General features: G+C 45.7%; 1 protein-coding gene across 4 annotated transcripts in view; it reads left to right on the forward strand.

Moving 5' to 3' along the window:
* The window catches only part of EYA2 (EYA transcriptional coactivator and phosphatase 2), a 262330-nt gene that overhangs the window by 183632 nt on the left and 59213 nt on the right, over positions 1-19485 (forward strand). For all 4 annotated transcript variants that reach the window (XM_007446931.1, XM_007446934.1, XM_007446932.1 and 1 more), the window contains 2 exons: positions 1184-1326; positions 7802-7885. In XM_007446931.1, the coding sequence (XP_007446993.1) occupies positions 1184-1326; positions 7802-7885 (227 nt within the window). The remainder of the gene's footprint in view (positions 1-1183; positions 1327-7801; positions 7886-19485) is intronic.

Genomic DNA, 19485 nt, shown 5'->3' on the forward strand with positions numbered 1-19485 from the left:
TCCCGGGAACCTGGCAGTGGCGGGCTGCACAGGCTCCCCGGAAGAGGGGTGGGGGCCGTGACCTGTGCTCGCACACAGGCCCCTTGGTGGCAGCAGCAGCAGCCTTAGCGTCTCCTGCCCGTCTCTGGTTTCCGAGCTTTTAGCCGCGGCTCCCGCCCGTTTCTGGAGCTCCTTTAGGCAGCGCTTTTAAAACCCCTCTCCTCGCGCCCCAGGAAACACAGAGGCAAGAAAAGGTCTCTTTCCTCTTGGGTAGGTCCAGACTTTTCCCCGGACTCCCTCCCGGCTAGCCGTGGCGCACTAACCCCTTCGGGCTATGTTCAAGCCGCCAACCCCAGTCCTCTCCCTGAGCTCCGACCGAAACCGAAACCGAGCCTCAGCTCGCAGCCCCGCCCGCCCCCGGCGGGTGAGCACACGAGCCTCTCGGGCTGGTGAGCGCCGGTCGGCGCCGATCCTCTGTGCGGGAATCTCTCCGCTTTGCCCTCCGCGCCCCTGTTGCTGTGCTGTCCTCCGCGGCTCCGAAGCTCCCCGCTCCGCCTCCCGCAATCTCTGCCCGCGAAGGGGCTCCTAGTGTGTGGAGACCTTTCCTCCTTCACGGCTCCCTCCCACTGGTGCAGGTACCGTCCTTATCCTTTTGTCTCTGTTTATTCTTTTTTCTCTTGCCCTACCCAGGTACGTGGGGAGTTTCTTGCCTTTTGGGAGGTCTGAGGTCTCCTGCCAGCGTTCAGTAGGTGTTCTGTAGGAGTTGCTCCACGTGTAGATGTATTTCTGGTGTATCTGTGGGGAGGAAGGTGATCTCTGCGTCTTACTCCTCCGCCATCTTGGAAAGAGTCCCCACTCCTGCACTCTTATCCGATTTGTCAATTCTCTATAACACGTGTCCCCACCTGGCATATTATATATTTACTTGTCTGTCTAATGTGTCTCCTCTCTCTAGAATTTAGGTGCTATGGAACCAGTGCCTGGAACCATACCTACTCAGTAGATCTTTGCTGGATGTATGAATGATTATGAATGGGCGGTTTAAGGCACTTTCAAGAGTAATTTTGATTCTACGTGATCTTTGCCTTCGCTGCTGCCTTCGGGACCTCCCACTTTGGAGTTAGATGGTTCTGGTGTAATAGTTCGTGGGAGGACACACTCAGCCAAGCCTCTGATATGTCTGCCCTTCCCTCTCCTATGCCAGGTGAATATAACACGCACAATGGACCTTCCACGCCAGCAAAAGAGGGAGACACAGACAGGCCGCACCGGGCCTCTGACGGGAAGCTCCGAGGCCGGTCTAAGCGGAGCAGTGACCCCTCCCCAGCAGGCGACAGTGAGATTGAGGTAACTCAGAGGCTTCTGCCTGACTTGGTGAATGTCATCTCCACATGTGGCCGGAACAGGAGGCGTTGGGCAGAGTTCTGTCTGGGGGAGAATGGCCCTGCGTGTTCACAAAGTGCAGGAACAGAGAAAAGGGCCCTTGATGAAAAGGAGGCAAGAATTCGGTTGGCCACACGGAAGCACTGTTGACTGGCCAGGCTAGGAAAAGTGACCCTAGAGATGGTAAAGATGGGTGATTCTCAAATGTGAGCCACAACAGCATCACCTGGGGGCCTGCGAAAACCCAGATGGCTGGGGCCACCCCCGCAGAGTTTCCAGTTCAGTAGATCTGGGGCAGGGCCTGAGAATTCACATTTCCAACAAATTCCTAGACAATGCTGATGTGCATTGGGCACCACACTTTGAGAGCCTCCAGTAAAGATGACATTAGACAGTGGACCTTCCCCACTGGGTTAGAGTGATTCTTAATCTTGGCTACATGATAGAATCACCTGGGATGCTTTTTAAAATTCAGATGCCCAGGCCCCATCCCAGACTAATTAACTAGACATTTCAGGAAGTTCTGAAAGTTCCCCTAGTGATTCTACTATGGCTTAGATATTTATCTACCTGAAGATAGGAGGCTGGCTCAAATAAGTTTGCATCATTTCTGTAATTCTGAGTTTCTCGGTGGTTCTCCATCTGGGCTGCACATGAGAGTCTCCTGGGGAACTTTGAGAAACCTTCATTCTCAAGCCCAGATCAATTAAATCAGATTCCCTGGGGGTGGGACCCAGGTGTCAGTATGTTTAAGCTCCCTAGGTGATTCCAGTGCAGCCCAGGCTGAGAGCTACTGGTCTAAGGGATGCGCCAATCTTTATTATAATAAAGCAAGTGTGGAGTTATTGGTCAGGCACTGACATTTTCCCAAGCAAACAAACAAAAAAGAACAGCATGCATGAAAGATGGGGGAGACCACTAGAAGGGACAGAGGCAGGATGGATGCCCCCAAAACAGACAGAAGCAACTGTTACCTGTCAAGGGAGAAAAATGGGCACATGCACAAGTTCATACTTGTTTGCAAAAGGCAGTCATTTTGCTGGCTTGAGTGTGCCATGGGTGTACATGGGTAGCATTGGCAAAGCTTGAGTCACTGTCAAGATATCCAAATGCAGCATCATCACATCCCTATTGATAATCCTGTACAAATGATGTAGCAGCTACAAAGTTCAGCTGGCAGACTCAGATAAGCTAAGAAATACCATTTTCATCATTTCCTTAAAATCAGTGTCGTTTTGACTCTGTCCCTACCCACCAGGGTGGTAGGAAATTCCATTTCATTAATGGGGCCTTTCCCCTCCCAGAATTATATGAGAATCTCAGGGTTCAAGTGGTCTCAGAAAACAGAATCATAGCCTCTTTTGTCCATCGTGGCTTGGTGGCTGCTGCCTCTTTCATTGTCAGTACCTGCAGTGGTCACTGAAAGTCCAGCTGTTCTCTGGGGTTTCCATGCCATATGTTGGGCGTAGAAATCCTTGTTGAGAGTAAGAACATTGGAGTGTTAGCTACGATCCTTTGGTTGCAAGCAACAGAAACCAGTTCTGGTTACTTAAGCGAAAAAGGTTCTACTGGGAGGGAACAGCATGGAGAGGAAGTGATACAACCAAGGTTAGAAAGAATAGTAACAAAGACCACGCTGAGGAATCTGGGGAACCTTTCAGGGTGCCGGCCCCCTCTGGAGAGCGAGATATTTGAGATTCTAGCGCCATGTCACTTGATGTCCGATTCCAAGGAGGCAGCATCCCATTGGCCTGGCCTGGATCCTCATGCCCCTGATTTGAGAGTCTCACCGAGATAGCACACAAAGGGAAAAGAAAATCGAGATGCTCCTTCTAAGAAGGAGATGGATGCTGGGGACCCCAACAACAAATGGCCAATACCAAGACACTTGATATTTAGCCAGTATTCACTGGTAGGGCTTTACTAGCTAACCAGTGTCACTAGTAGGGCTGTGCTAGTCAGCCAGTATTCACTAAGAGAGCAGTAGCAGTTGTTTATGGCTGGTGTCTGTTCCGATCATCCTAGAAAGTGTTAAATATTTTGAACATCACGCTCGTCCCCTACACTTGGTATACACAGCCATCTCTTCTGTGAGCTCGACTGCCCTCGGGACCTGCCAGAGAGCAAGTATTCCCACTGCTTATGGGACTCTTCTCCGTCCAGAGGATTCTGTTCTTGCTTTTCCTCTAATTCTTAAAGCCACCACCTTCTAAAACCAAGGAGACTTGGCACAAACTCTTCAGGGGGATTAGGCCTTTGCACAAGCCTAGAAGAAAATTTACTCACTCTTGATCACCCTTGCTTTCTGCCTTCCCAGATGCCTGAGGATTTTCTACCAGCTTGAAGTTGCAGAGCTATAGAAATCCTGGAGAGCAACACGTACTTTAATATTTTTTAAAAATGTATTCAATCACCTGACCTGGTTTCTGCTCTTGGTAGGGGACAGTGGGGGTGGAGAGACATTTTTCCACTAAGCTGAGAAGGAGGTGGGGGGGCATGGAAGGATTATGGGGTGATATTATTCTGGAAACATCTGCTTCTTGATTCCAGAGTAAGTACCACTGGGCAGGAACAGTTGAAAAGGTGTGAGCTGTGTTTCACCGCCGTGCTCAATATCAGCACAGAGGTTTTGCATGGGTCACACCTCTTAAGTCTTTGGCACCGTTGCTAATGGCTGCAGCCCACGAGAGAGAAATTAGGTAGAGAAGTGGAAAGGAGGAAAATTCTGAGTATGTATTAGTTAAAATCCCTCGACTGCAGGTGCCAGAAACCAACTTGAGCTGGCTTAAGTGAAAAAGCAGAGTTTATTTTAAGGATACAGGGATTCTCTTAGAACCCAAGAGCCAAGGGTATAGCAAGTGTCAGCAAGATATTGGAACCAGAAGGTAGGAGGGGCAAGGAAATGCATTTACACCTTCTCTCCCTAAGTTCCACAGTGTAGGTGCTAGAGCCCCCAGGCGGTAGTGCCTTTTCAGTGGGCATGACTCCTCTCCAGGCCCCTCACTCTACTTCTGACTAAAACCAAGTCCTGCAAAAGTGTTGGGTCGTGTTTCCATCTTTCACCCCTCTGTTCCTCTCTCTCTGCAAACTAGTCTTCCCTGTCCTTCAGATCACGTTGCTACCAACAGCCACCCAAAGACAATGAATTTCTTTCCAGGTCTCAATTTTGAGTTCCCAAGGAAAGGCCTCTGACCCAGCTGGGGTTAGGGGCCCACCCCTGGCCCAAACCCTGGTGGGCTAAAGAGTTAGGGTCACGAGCAGAGTGTCCACCAGGAACAGTATACCCACAGAGAATCTAACACAGAGAGAGAGAATGGTGGACTAGTGGGGAAGAGAGACAGACCCTCTTCAGAGAGGATATAGTCAGTAAATTAAGGAGTCTCTGCATTAAATTTGAAAGTACTTGATTTTTCAAAGAATTCTCTTACCAAAATTTCTAAGTTAACTGATCCAGCCTAGCTAGTGCAGATGAATTAGGACTTAGCATATTTAAACCCCAGAAGCTCTCTTCAAAAACAGTGGTTTTCAAACTTTTTTTTTACCATGACCCATAATAAGAACAATACTTATTATCATGACCCAGCATTTACATACACATAAATGTAAAAGATCAAAAAATTCACAAAATAATATTCAAATAATATTCACTAAAAATTGTCTCTGAATGAATAAGGAAAAACTTATGGCTGTCTGATTATCTTAAATGAATCATTTCCATGTAAAAATGGACTTTGGCAAGGAGTTGGGCCAGTGGCGTGAATTGGGAGATGCCAAGATGGACACATGAGGCAAAAAAAAAAAAAAATTCACAAAATAATATTCAAGTCTACTAATTGTTTTGAAAACCTCTATTAATGGACCTTTTTCCTTCTAGATACTACCTTTCTCTTTACTTTTAAAGGCACTACAAATGTGTAAATACAACCACTGACCCCCAGAGAGTTTTCCAAGGTGGCCCATTCAAGATGGTAGACTGAGTAGGTGCCTTTGTTGCCCCCAACACCAGCTACATAAATGATCACGCAGGCCTTTTGTTTTTAAAAATAATGATCACCAGAAAAAATTATGAAAACCAGCAGTATAAAAAATTGAGGCCAAGATAAATGAATAGGATAAACTATGAGAGGTAATTTAAGAAACAGAAAAGATCTTAGAAAAATTCTGATTGGTTTTCTTATACAGATTCAAGGAGGTCTTGTATCCACGAAAAAAGAAGTGCAGGCTATGGGAAAGGAACACTCAGAGACAAAGTAAAAGCTACTGTAAATTTTTAAATGATAGTGAGAATGAAAAGTTTCATAGAAGGGTGGGCTTCCCTGATGGTGTAGTGGTTGAGAATCTGCCTGCCAGTGCAGGGGACACGGGTTAGAGCCCTGGTCAGGGAAGATCCCACATGCCGCGGAGCAACTGGGCCCGTGAGCCACAGCTACTGAGCCTGTGCGTCTGGAGCTTGTGCTCCACAACAAGAGAGGCCGCGTCAGTGAGAGGCCCGCGCACCGCGATGAAGAGTGGCCCCCGCTCGCCGCAACTAGAGAAAACCCATGCACAGAAACGAAGACCCAACACAGCCAAAAACAAATAAATAAATAAAATTAAAAAAAAAAAAAAAGTTTCATAGAAGGGTTGGAAGAGAAAGTTAAAGAAATCTCTGAGAACATAGATCAAAAAGACAAAATTACAGAACACTGTTTTTAAGGGATAAGCAATATCAATCCAAAAGATGTAATTTGTCTATTGGGAATTCCAGAAAGATGTAACAATGGGAAAGATTGGAGGACATTATTTAAAGAAATAGGCTTGAGAAATGTTTGAGTGCTGAACAGTATGAATGAAAAAAGACAACACCTAGATATATCCTCATGGGATTTGAGGATGCCAAGTATAAAGAAAAGAGCCTAAAAAATCCAAAGAGAAAAAAAGTAAAACCTGTAAAGAACTGAGGATCAGTGAAACATCAGACTTCTCATTAATCATGCTTGACACAAGATAGATTCTTTCAAAGATCTAGAGGGCATTATTTTCCAATTGGAATTCTGCACCCAGAGGAACCTTAGAGCAAAATAAAGACATGATCAGATTAGCAAAAATGCAGGAAGGTTACTTTCCATGCTCCTTTCAGAAGAAGCAACTTAAGGATGTACTCAAGCAAAACAAGGAAGAAAACCAAGAAAGAGACTTGGGATCCAGAAAACAGTGGATCTGACCCAGAAATGCAGTAAAGGGAAGTCTCAGGATGCTAGCTATGTAACAAGCCTGAAGATGATCCAGTCCACATTGGAACATTCTGTCACAGAGGAAGAACATCTTTGATACAGAGGATGTGGCTGAATTTGAAATTCTACTGAAGGCATGTTATTGGAAACAAGAAAAGAATTAAAGCAATTAATAAGCTCCAGCAAAAACAGAAAGTTATTCCAGACAGGCGTGATTCCTATGAACAAACTGAGATATGGCACAATTTTAATCAGGATGGAGTATAAGAAAGGAGAATACACATGACCTTGGTGGTAGGAACAGACTCCTTAAAGTGGCTCTGGAGTTATGACATTAGATACATAGAGAAGGAAGTGAAATCCTAGCACATTACTTTGCTCTGCAGTGAACAGTAATCACAAGATGTACATAAATGCTCTATACTGGTTACCAACTTTTAAAATCAACATATAGACACAGCACAGAAGTCTTAAGTACAATTATAAAACCCAGTGCACAAACCAGTTTATCCCCATTGACAATGCAAAAGTGAGGCTAAAGCTCAGCTATTCAAGAGGCGAGGAGGTAGTGGGAAAGGGTAGGGACACCAATGTCCATATTTTCCATATTGGGTTTGCTGTTTTAGCCAAGAGAAAATATCCAGTGCTGATGGGAATTGGAAATAGAGGGAGTCGCATATGTGAAAAATATAAAATCCTGGAGAAATGGGGGAGATTTTACCATGAGCTAAACCCTCATCTTTCCCATTGCCCAGTCAAAAGATATTGTTTAAAGTTGGCAAATCAATAAGTAAAAGTACGTTATTTAGAGTTATAAAGGTAATCAGCAGAATTGCTAAAAACAGAAATGTTTAGAAGCAGCTGGGCTTACGGTGAGCAGTGAACGTAAAATGGTAGTATTTCATTTTGTCAAATGAGCTATACGATTTTTATTGCTTTTGGACTGAACTCTTCTTTTGAGCTTTTATGTGGAAGGCAAGAACAGGCGTCTTGGTTCTGGCATCTATGGGTTGATAGGAACCCAAAAACTTGGCCATCAGAATATATTTTACACAGCTGAGGTTGAATGGGGACTCGAGGATACATGCGTGAGTCACATGTTTTATAACTTAAAGATAATGTTTTTCAAGACATATTTTTCCTCCCAGGGAATTAATTTCTGCAGACATTAAGTCAAATGCAAGCAAGTGCATTTGTCTCCATTCTCTCCCTCTCTTTCATCACAGCGTGTGTTCGTGTGGGACTTGGATGAGACAATAATTATTTTTCACTCCTTACTCACGGGGACTTTTGCCTCCAGATACGGGAAGGTAAGAATCCATTTTGCCTCCTTTTTTTTTTTTTTTTTTTTTTTTTTTCAATGTGACAGTCTGTCCAGCTGGTTTGTCTTGGGAATTGTGAGGGCAGTTGATACGACGGCTTCTCCAACAAGCTGCCCCTTTGCATCAGCCAGGCTTTGGAAGGCCTATGGAATTTTCCCTTGACATGTGAAATTTTAATTAGCTTCTCCCATTGTCTCCCATGCCTTTTCTTCCAACACATGAAACATTCAACATCCACTTGATAGGATATAAGCTTGTAGTCTTCGGCTGTCTCCCTCCTCCTAAGAGGGCTAGGAGTTGCTTCAGCCAAACCCAGTAATCCTAGCAGAAAAACGAGGTAAAGTACTTTTCTTCTTCCCTGTTGTTTATTTTAGTGTCTCCGGCAGATGAATTTAATTTTCCTTCCATTTTTCTGAGACAAGGGGGAGGCATTTTGTCAGCTCCAGCATGGATCTTAGCAACAGCTTTGCAAATGTATCACCGACAAATTATGTCGGGGAACCATCCAGTTAGAGTTCCGGGCAGATGCTGTCAGTTGACTGGTGGTCCATGCAAGAAATGTCAAAACGCCCTTAATAATGCAAAAATGAACCCAACCACTGAAACCCAAACCCTGCCGATCCCATGGGCTTTGTATCAAACCACATGCGGATGCTCCAGACGTCTGCCGTCTCTTCAAGGAGACAGGTAGAGGTGGCAGGGCGGGGCTTTAGGGGACAGATGCACCGTCAGCTCATCCGAGGTAAGCGACCTATTGGCAGCTGCTTCCACACACGAGTGGGGACCAGGAGACACACCAGCGCCTGGAAAATATTTCTGTTTCTGTTTAGAGCCCAGGAATATGATTTGACATCACCTCATGGCTTTTCCAGCTGCTCGTGTTTTTTATGAGGGTTATAACAAGCTGGATGTGTAATTAGCAAGATAGATTTATCGTCTGCCGTTATGTTGTAAAGAATATAAAAATGGTGTTGCTGGTGCAGAAATCTCTTGCCGAGGAGGAATCCCGTTAATATGTCTAGCAGTGCCTGCGGGAAATCCGGCATGCGTTTTTGGAGTGTGCACAGCTTAGGTAAAGGATGGCAGAGTCCAGAGCTGCTGGAAAGCACCAGAGCAGACTTGGCAGCTAGTGCAAAAAAAACAGGGCTTTCCCAAAGGGGCTGCAGTAGTGAGTTGCCCACCCAGGCTGGGTGTTCTTTGGTTTTTAACCACCCCAATAAAGCCACCGGCCCCCCAAGAACCATTCCTTCACTCTTCTTACCCTTTGAGAAGTTCCACAGCTTCGTGCAACAATTCAGTTCCCATGGATTGCGTAGGGCTTTGTAACCTAGGCTAAGATTTTTGTGTGTGTCTCGCTACCACTCTTTAAACCAAGTTACAGCCTCGTTCAAGACAGGGACAAAACCCAGAGCTCTGTTCTGGGCCCCGTGGCACCTGGCCCATGTCACTTATCACCAGCCAGCTCTCTCCAATCCCATCACCTAATCCCAGCCACCTTCCCCTCCAGCTGTCTGGTCTCCACTCTTGCCCTTTCCAGCCCCCTACAGAGGGGTCATCCTAAAATACAAGCCTGGTCTCTCTTCTACTGAAAAATCGTCAGTGGCTTCCCCATTGACAAACCCTAAGCCCAGCCTCCAAGGCCCTTCATGAGCTGGCTCCTGCCCTACTCTCCAGCCCTGTTTTCTCTTACTTGTCCTGAGTTGCTTTTTGTCCTCGGAACCTGCCACCATCTCTCCCATCTCTTCCGAGTTTTTCCCAGAAGCAGAGCCTGAGACCAGGAGTGAGTGCTGGTGGTTTAGTTGGGCCGTGATCCCAGGAAGCACGAGGTACAGAGTGGGGAAGTGAGGCAGGGAAGGGAAGGCAGCCAATACAGGGTACATAGATAGCTATGGCTGCAGGTACCTGCGAATCAGAACCACCGGGGACCTCTGGGCTACTCTGGAACACACCTCAGAATTGACTCCCCCAAGGAGCAAGGGTGCTGGGATATTTATCTACACATTCCCTTCCATCGTGGGTTGAGGGCTTTTTCTGAGGGGGGTTATTTCTCTGTCCTGGCCTGTCCCATGAAAACCCTAGGGCAGGGAATCACAGGTCCTAACAGGAGGAAGCCTCTGCATGTTGAGAGGACACAGAAGAGGCGCACACTGGAAGCTTCTGCTATAATCTAGAATGTTCTAGAAAGTTCAGGTATTAGGTTAAATCATACTTATCTTTCAGTTCCCATTTTCAAGGTAGCTTCCTCCAAGAGGACTTTCCTAACCACTCCCACCCCCATCTAAATTGCATCTCTCCCCATAACTCTATTTTTCATTTATATTATAATTATGCACTTATTTTCTGTCTCCTTCTAAGCTATATGTGCCCTGAGGACAGAGACCATGAACATTTTTTATCAGCCCAACTAAGCACAGTGCATGGACCAGATTGCTCAATACATATTTGTTGGGAAAATGAATCAGGATGATCCTCTAGAATGAAAGCAACATGACGACAGGCACTTTTTTTTTCTGTTTTGTTCATTGCTTTGTCCCCAGAGCATAGAACAGTGCCCGCCACCTAGTAGGCATTGAATAAATATTTGGTGAATGAAGGTAGGTAGGATAGAAAATAGTATCAAAACAAAAAATTCCTAACTAGGGGCCACCTGCCAAATTCTGCGTGCAGACATTTGTGTTTGGCCCCTAGAGTGTTCGAAAAAATGTGAATTTGTCGCCAACATTTAAAAAATCAGGAGATTGCACAGACCAAAACAATCGCAATTTCCAAGTCTTCTTGAAAATTAGAAAACCTAGCAATCCTGCATTCCCATGTGGCAGCAATCAGCAGGGGCTGAGTAGCAGCTGCCCAGTTAACGGGGCTGTTGTACCCTCTCCAGCCCATCCACAGCCCCACCTGGCCTGTTTAGGGGACCCTCCTGACCCCATTGGCATCTGAGTTTCAACATCCATCCTAGAATTACAGAACCACTGAAGGTCAGAGCTGGAAGGACCTGGGACACCATCGTGTCAATTAGTCTCCATGGTACAGTAGGAGAAACTGAGGCCCAGAGAGAGTGAGGTCATCCAGGAGATAACGAGAGGTAGACCTCAGGCGCACTTGCCTCTCTGGGTGTTCCCAGGATGTCCAGGGAAAACTAAGGTGAGATGCTCTTGGAGCCCCCAGGTCTCCAGTGCCATCATTATTCCTCTTCTAGAATTTTCTACTCCTCCAGCTCTTTTAAGTGAGGAATGAGGTTGGTTGGTTGGTTTTCCTAAATCGAGCCACCCTAAGAGAGACCCAAACTAACCATGGCTTAACCAAGATAGAAGTTTATTCCTCTCACCTTGTAGTCCAGGCATAAGCAGTTCAGGCTGGTAAGGCTGCTACCCAGTACCAGGGATGGAGACCCCCTTCCATCTTGTTCTTTACCATTCCTGGAGCGTTGCCCTCGTTGGCAAGATGAAACGTAGCTAACCCCCATGTCTGCATTCCGGCCAGTAAGAAGGGGAAGCAGGAAAAGGGGAGTCCACCTCTCTCTTTTTCATTTTTATTTTTTTCCCTCTCTTTGGAGGGCCTGATCCAGAAGTTGCACAGATCGTTTCTGCTCACGTGCCATTGGCTGGAATGTGATCACATGGCTACCTTCAGCTGCAAAGGGGTCTGGGAAATGTAGTCTAGTCATGTGCTCTATTAAAATTCAGGGATTCTATTATTCTGAGAGGGAGAAAGGAAGAAGGGATATTAGAGGACAGCTAGCATTTTCTAGCACAAAGTACCACTAGTGAGAGGAAGAACAATGGAAGAGAAAATTGTTAAGGAAAAATAAACTTCGTTCTGTTCAAGACACCTAGAGGACAGCTGTATTTGTGGGTCTGAAGCTCCAAAGAGAGGTCTGGGCTACAGCTATAAACCTGGAAGACAGCGGAGAGGAGAGGACGTAGAGGAGTGTGAGCCCCATTGTACAGACAGAATAACTGAGACACAGGGAGGTTATGTAGTCAGGTTCATAATGGAACTTAAATTCATGGCCTTGACTTTTGGCCCACATCTCTTTCTCTTTGTCCTCTTCCAATAGCTGCAGCCACATGGAACCCATTATTAATAGCTGGTATCAAGTGGGACTCTCAGCTTGAAGCACAGAGTGTTTAAGCTACAAAGGGAATTTATTAGATGACAGTAATTGAAAAACCCAGAGGTAATGGGATTCAGCCTGGGCTGGATCCAGAAGCTCAAGCAGTGTTCTTAGGGCTTGGTCTTTCTTCATCCCTCAGCTGACTTTTGTCCATGTGGCAACTCCTTCTCTGGCAACTCCTTCTCAGAAATCCCAACTGAAAAAGAAGGCCTACTTCCCAAATTCCAGCACAGCTCCCAGGCTTGAATCTCATTGGCTCAAACTGGGTCAAATGCCCATCCATACATCAAACTCTGTGGCTCTGTGTAGCCAGCCTAGATCAAGAGCCTGGCATGGAGGGAATAGAGGAGCAGGTCAGCTCCATCCCAACCAAATGGATGGAGCTGGGGAGGGATGGTACCCCAGAGAAAACTGTAGTGCTCTTTCCAGAAGATGGTGAGGATCCTGGAGTGAGGAGTGTGTCCAAAGTGGGCTCTGAAGGTCATGACCCTCTGTACATCTACACCAAGGACCAGCAGCTCTTTGCTCATGGCCATTGTGTCAAGCACTGTACAGGAAGCAGAAATCATATCAGTTGTGGCCCCAGCCGAAGGGCGACTCACTGTTTACTTAGGGAAATAAGACCAACAGAGCTAAAATGATTAAGAAATGATTCAAAAACAGACTGACTTTTAAAACAGAAACTGGGCCCTTTTCCTGTTCCCAATCAGGGCATGTGCTGCTCAAGGCTGTCATCTCTCCACTTCCTTTCCATCTCTTCCTACCCAGTGCTCAAAACCAGAGCATCCCTTTGGTAGTTGTACCTCCCCACATCTTGTGGATCCATTAGAGGTTCCCTGGAGAACCAGAGACGCCAGTGATTGCCAGCCGCCTCTTTCCTAACCTCTCCTCCCACCCCGCCTCCCTGCAGTCCCTGAAATCTGTTTTTTCCAGCTGGGATTAGACAAAAGGCTCCTGGTGGTCAGGAGCCTTTGCCTATGGCCAGGAAGGGCTCATAAGGGGAACTGATCAGCAGTCTTCCAGGGTTCACAGTGGGTCAGCCCTGACTCCTCCTTTAGTGCCCTGCCTTCCAGGCAGCTCAGTACCAATTGGAAGCTCAACTCAAGGCCCAGGTGTGTGTGTGTGTGTGTGTGTGTGTTTTAATAACAGCTTTATTGAGAAATAACTGACATACCATAAATCTACCATTTCACTGTGTACAATTCATTAGTTTTCTGTATATTCAGAGTTGTGCAACCATCACCAGCATCTAATTTTAGAACATTTTCATCACCCCAGAAAGAAACCCCATACCCATTAGTAATCATTCCCCATTTCCTCCAGCACCACCCACCCCAGCCCCTGGCAACCACTAATCTACTTCCTGTCTCTATAGATTTGCCTCTTCTGGACATTTCTTATAAATGGAATCACACAATATGTGGTCTTTTGTGAATGGCTTCTTTCACTTAGTGTAATGTTTTTGAAATTCATCTATGTTATAGCATATTTTTATTGTTGCATAATTTTACAGTGTGTGAATATGCTACATTTTGTCTATCCATTCATCAGTTGTTGGACAGTTGGGTTTTCAGCTTTTATGAATAAAGCTGCTGTGAACACTCATGTACAAGTGTTTGCATAGACATATGTTTTCAATTCACTAGGGTATATACCTAGGATTGGAATTGCTGGGTTGTATGGCAACTCTATGTTTCACCTTTTGAGAAATTGCCGGACTCTTTTCCAGAGTAGTTGCACCATTTTGCATTCCCATAAACAAAGGATAAGGGTTCCAGTTTCTCCACATCCTCACCAGCACTTGTTATCATCTGTCTTTTTGGTTATAGTCCCCTTAGTGGATGTGAAGTGATGTCTTGTGGTTTTGGTTTACATTCCTCTGACTAATTATGTTGACAAATGACTAATGATATTTCCACGTACTTATTGGCCATTTGTAGTATCTTCTTTAGAGAAATACCTATTAAATCGTTTATTGGTTTTTTTAATAGAAGTATAGTTGATTTACAATATTGTGTTATTTTCTGGTGTACAGCAAAGTGATTCAGTTATATATATATATATATAATTTTTCATTTTTTTCCATTAGTTTATTACAAGATATTGAATACAGTTCCCTGTGCTATATAGTAGGACCTTGTTGTTTATCTATTTTGTATATAGTAGTTTGTATCTACTAATCACAAACTCCTAATTTATCCCAAAGGGGAAAGGTGCTAATCCCACCTTTCCCCTTTGGTAATCATAAGTTTGTTTTCTATGTCTGAGAGTCTGTTCCTGTTTTGTAAATAGGTTCATTTGTATCATATTTTAGATTCCACATATAAGTGATATCATATGATATTTGTCTTTTCTCTGTCTGACTTACTTCACTTAGTATGATCATTTCTAAGTCCATCCATGTTGCTGCAAATGACATTATTTCATTCTTTTTTATGGCTGAGTAGTATTCCGTTGTGTGTGTGTGTATGTGTGTGTGTACACATATATATATCTTTATCTTTTCACCTGTCGATGGACCCTTTGCCTGTTTTTAATTGGTTTATTTGTCTTTTATTTTTGAGTTGTTAAGAGTTCTTTATATATTCTGGGTAACAGTCCATTGTCTGTTATGTGATTTGCAAATATTTTCTCCCATTCTCTGGGTGGTCTTTTCCCCTTATTGATGATGTCCTTTGAAGTATATGAAGTTTTGCAGGGTGAAAGGGGTTGAAATTAAATTTTTTAGAAGGTGGCCAGGGAAGGAGCCCTCATGGGGAAGCTGAATTTTGAATAAAGACTTAAAAGGAAGTGGAGGAACAGATATCTAGTAGAAGAGCAAGAGGGAACAGCAAGTGCAAAGGCCCTGAGGCAGAAGTTCGATGGATTTGAGGGACAACAAAGATGCTAGCATGGTTGGAGCACAGCAAGTCAAGTAGAACTCAATTAGCTTTTACTCTGAAGTGGGAGCCATGAGGTTCGTTGCGTGTATTTCTAAAGAATCCCTCTTGCTGCTCCCCAGGAAAGGAAGCTATTGGGTGGCAAGGCTGGAAGCAGGGAGACCTGTGAGGGGGCTACTGCAACAGTCCAGTCCTATAATGGTTTTTTGAACCAGAGGGGATGAGATGAGGAAGATGAGGAGTTCAGCAGCCTGGATATATTTTGAAGGCAGAACCAACCGCAGATAAAGAATGAAAAGTGATTCCTTATTCTCGCTCCCTGGGCTCCAGAGATGTCTTACTTACTTTCTGTCCGTGGTCTCCCTCTGAAGGGACCTGATCTCTTCTCCCTCTATTGCCAACTAACAAATTCCTCTTGAAAAAATTCTCCTTTTTTTTTTTTTGTTTTTGTTTTTGGTGCATTCACTATATACCAAGTACTCCACTGTGCAAGTTTTTTTTTTTTTTTGGGGGTTTCCATAAAACCAAAGTCCCCCCTTTTGAAATTTTTTTTTTTTTTTGGGGGTTTCCATAAAACCAAAGTCCCCCCTTTTGAAATTTTTTTTTTTTTTTGTTTTTGTTTTTGGTGCATTCACTATTTCCCAAGTACCCCCCTTGGCAATTTTTTTTTTTTTTTTTTTTTTTTTGAGTTGGACCTCAAGGGTCAACGTTGAGTTATTCACATTCTTTTTCCACGCAGGCCTCTTTCTTGTATCACGTGGGTACAAACGTATGTTCTTTGTAGACCCCTTTGGACTCTTCCTCCTCCCCTCCCCATAGTTGATTGTGTAGCTTTTTGTTTACTTTCCTGTAAAATACGTATTGTCTTCTTGTGTGCATTTATTTCTTCTGTCTGTAAATGAAATTTAAATACCCCTTGTTTCTCACTTTTCTCCCTCTGCACTGTGGCCCTAGGTCCTTCCACGTTGCCCTATGTCCAACTCCATTGCTCTAACTCAGTGGTCCTCAGCTGGAGGTGATTTTGCTCCCCAAGCAACATTTGGCAACATGAAGCGTTTTTGGTTGTCATGACTTGGGGTTTGCTCCTAGCATCTAGTGAGTAGAGGCCAGCGATACCACTAAACATCCTGTAATGCACAGGACAGTCCCCACAACAGAGAATTATCTAGCTCCAAGTATCCATAGTGCTGCGGGTGAGAAGCCCTATATCCACCTGCTGCTCTGAATCCCAGGGTCCCACGTCTTCCTTATGCCCCCTTCCTCCAGGGAGGACACCCAAGCTCCCCCCAGCTCCCCACCAGCACAGACAATGCTGTGACGAGCATCCTTTATGAACTGCTCTGAGCTTTACACCACAAACCTATAAGGTATGACTGTTCCTGTTATACCCATCTCTGGAAAACTGAGGCTCAGAGAGGTAGCATAATTCAGCCAAGGTCACCTACCTTGAAAGAGATGAAAGCCAGGAGGTGGCCCACTGCTCTTAACCATGTATCTAAACTGCATCCCCAGTGATCCATGTGAATGTCCTCAGGGTGAAAATTAAAAGCCATTGGCGTGAACTCTTCTGCTTGACTGAGCTCCAGGAGCACACAGACTGGATCTAATGTCTTCATAGCTTCATCCTCTGGCACCAGGCAGTGCCTGGCACATCCACTTGATAAATATTTGTTGAATAAATAAATAGCTCGTGGGTAGGGAGTTTTCAGCATGTGTGGTTGCAAGCACTGCAGAAATGAGATTCCAAGGTGGCTGCCCTGCAGGGAACAAATAATCGCACACATGACAAGATAGGGGCCTGTCAGCGTCTCTCCGGAGCCAAGATGCTGGGTGCCAGCCTGGCCTGACCTAACCCAGAGCTGGGCCCACAGCAGGGGCTCAGCAGAGGCTGTGGAATGTTGAGCAAGTAGCTCCTCCAGGCAGGCTTGGAGTCAGAGACCCTTTGGCTGATGGGGGACCTGCAATGGAGCCAGGTGATCCTTGATGCCTACCCGAGCAGAATCCAATCCAGGGTTTCCCTCCAGGTCACCCCTTTAAAAGGGCCAGGCTCTGCTCAATCTGAAAAAGTAAGAGGTTTCAAACTGGCAATGCCAAATCTGGCTTGAAGACAGGTTGATCCCCCGGCATTTCCTTAAGTTCTAAATTCATTGCCAATATTTTAAAATCTGGATATTTTACCTAAATACCTGGATATCTCACTTCTCTTGGAAAATAGGAAGATCTGGCAACACCAGGCCTGAGTTTTCAAAGAGTGGAGACCCTTTGACAGGACATGTGCCCTGGGGCTCACCTCTGCCCTCCTCACTCCCTGGAGTTACACATCCTCCCTGGGCTGTGGGTTATGGATCCCTGGTGCCTCCTTCACCACCCCCCCACCCGCCAGTGGCGTTTACATTTGTGACCTGCCAATGGCAGGCTGTGCCCAGCGTAGGTGGGATATGTGGGGCAGAGGTTACTGGTCCCCATGCCCTCTGGGTCCTCCGCGTAGACTGCGGGACACAGGCATCCCTGGTTCCCTCCACCCAGCTTCCAAGCTTTGTCAGGTGGTTCAAAAACCATACCATACTCCCCACAAAGCACAGGCTAACTTACTTCCTAAGGATCATCTGTCTTGGGGATCCATTATCAAGGCTGGGAATTGTGTTCACTAAATGTGGTTTAAATCCTATCACTTCCCCTCCTCCAACAAATAAAAGAGAATCCATACTATTATCCAGCGTCCCTTCCTTAGGAAGGTCTCTCCAGCCTTCCAACTAGATCGAAACGCCCTATCGAGATGACTTATGGAGGGCTTGCCATAATACAGTTGCAATTATTCATTTCTTGATGTGATTATTTGATGATAGAATAACATCATCATTATCATCATTAAATGGCTGGGACTGAATTTCCATTGGAGCAGATGCTGTTAATGCCTCACCTTTATCCCTGCAGCCCTCCCCATTCCCACAGACATGATGGTTTCCTCTGCAAGTACCTGTGACATTCTGGGGTGCAGTCTCCCAGGTGTCCACAGAGGGAGAGGGCCTGCAGCAGCAGCCTGCTCATTGACCTGCCCCTGTTGATTTCCTTCCCTTCCCCCCTCACTTCCATACTCGGTCACCAGTGCTTCCTGGGGTCACCTCCCAGATAAACTGCTTGCACCTGAATCCCAGGCTCAGCATCTGCATCACAGGGGAGACCCAAACTAAGGCATTAAGGATGCTGAATGTTCAGAAATCTTCACGATGGGTTCTTATAGGAACTGAAACTCCGCATCGCCAGATCCCTGTGGTAATGTAACCCTCCTGGCCCCTCGAAGTGTGGTTCAGGGACAGGCATCATCAGGGAGCTGTTAGAAATGCAGAGTCGGGACTTCCCTGGTGATCCAGTGATAAAGAATCAACCTTTCAATGCAAGGGACGCAGGTTCGATCCCTGTTCGCGGAACTAAGATCCCATGTGCCACGGGGCAACTAAGCCTGTGCGCCACAACTACTGAGCTCGTGTGCCTCAACGAGAGAGCCCGCGTGCCGCAACTACAGAGCCCACGTGCCCTGGAGCCCGCGCGCCACAACGAAATATCCTGCATGCCTCAATGACCCGACGCAGACGGAAAAAAAAAATGCAGGGTCTCGGGTCCCAGCCCAGATGTACTGAACCAGAATGGACATTTAAACTCAACACCTTCACACATTAGTCTGTGAGGCAAGATGTAAGCCATGAAGTCACCTGGTGACGTCTCTTCTCGTGCATCCTGCCAGCCTCTTTGTGTATCTAGAAGAGACTGGGCAGAGAGAGCCTGGCCAGATTTTGGCTCTACACATCTCCCCCTGGGGCTCCCCTGCCCTCTCCGACCAGCCACAGTCCTCCCCCATCCCTCAGCGGGTGTAATTACGTGATTCCGGCTCGGATTCCGGAATCCAATACCCAGCACAGTGCCATCAGGATTCAATCAGATCCAGTTGGCGAGACGCGGCTTGGCCTGTCCGTTACTGCTTTACAAACTGAGAAGAAATAAAATCCCTGGTTTTATGACCCAGCAGTTAAAAACTATTTGTGGAAGTTGCTAAGGTTCAAATCAAAAGTGCCCTCCCTGGAGGACGATTAGTTAATTCAGAGGACCACAGATCCTTTTCTTTCTTTTTCCCCCTTCTGCCTTGAGATATGACTCTCATTCATTTCTGCCTTTCAGACATCTAGAGCTCTCCATCCTTTGACAAACACAAGCCAAAGTGCTTAAGGACATCTGTTTATTTTATTTCTTTAATGAGAAAACCTTCCAATTTCTCCGGGCTCAGCTGTGTTTATTTACATTGTGTTAACCATGTGAGGCCAGCACCTTGGACGTTTAAAGGCCTGGCCGGGGCCCTCACAGCGGCCTCCAGCTCTGAAATGGAGTCAGGCCTGCCCAAGGAAAACAGAGTCCTTGGAACTCTATAAAGTAGATTTTCAAAATAAATACTGCCTAATTCACTCGGTAGATGTGGATTAAGTCAAGATGAATACAATTTGGAAAGGATTTTCTGAGGAAGTTGGAGATTTCTTTCCCCCACTGGGGGTTAAACCTTGTATTTAAATCTCCATCCGCACCTCCCCCTGTGCCTCCCCCCGCCC

Source organism: Lipotes vexillifer, unplaced genomic scaffold (genome assembly GCF_000442215.2).
Source record: "Lipotes vexillifer unplaced genomic scaffold, Lipotes_vexillifer_v1.1 scaffold565, whole genome shotgun sequence".
Classification (NCBI taxonomy): domain Eukaryota; kingdom Metazoa; phylum Chordata; class Mammalia; order Artiodactyla; family Lipotidae; genus Lipotes; species Lipotes vexillifer.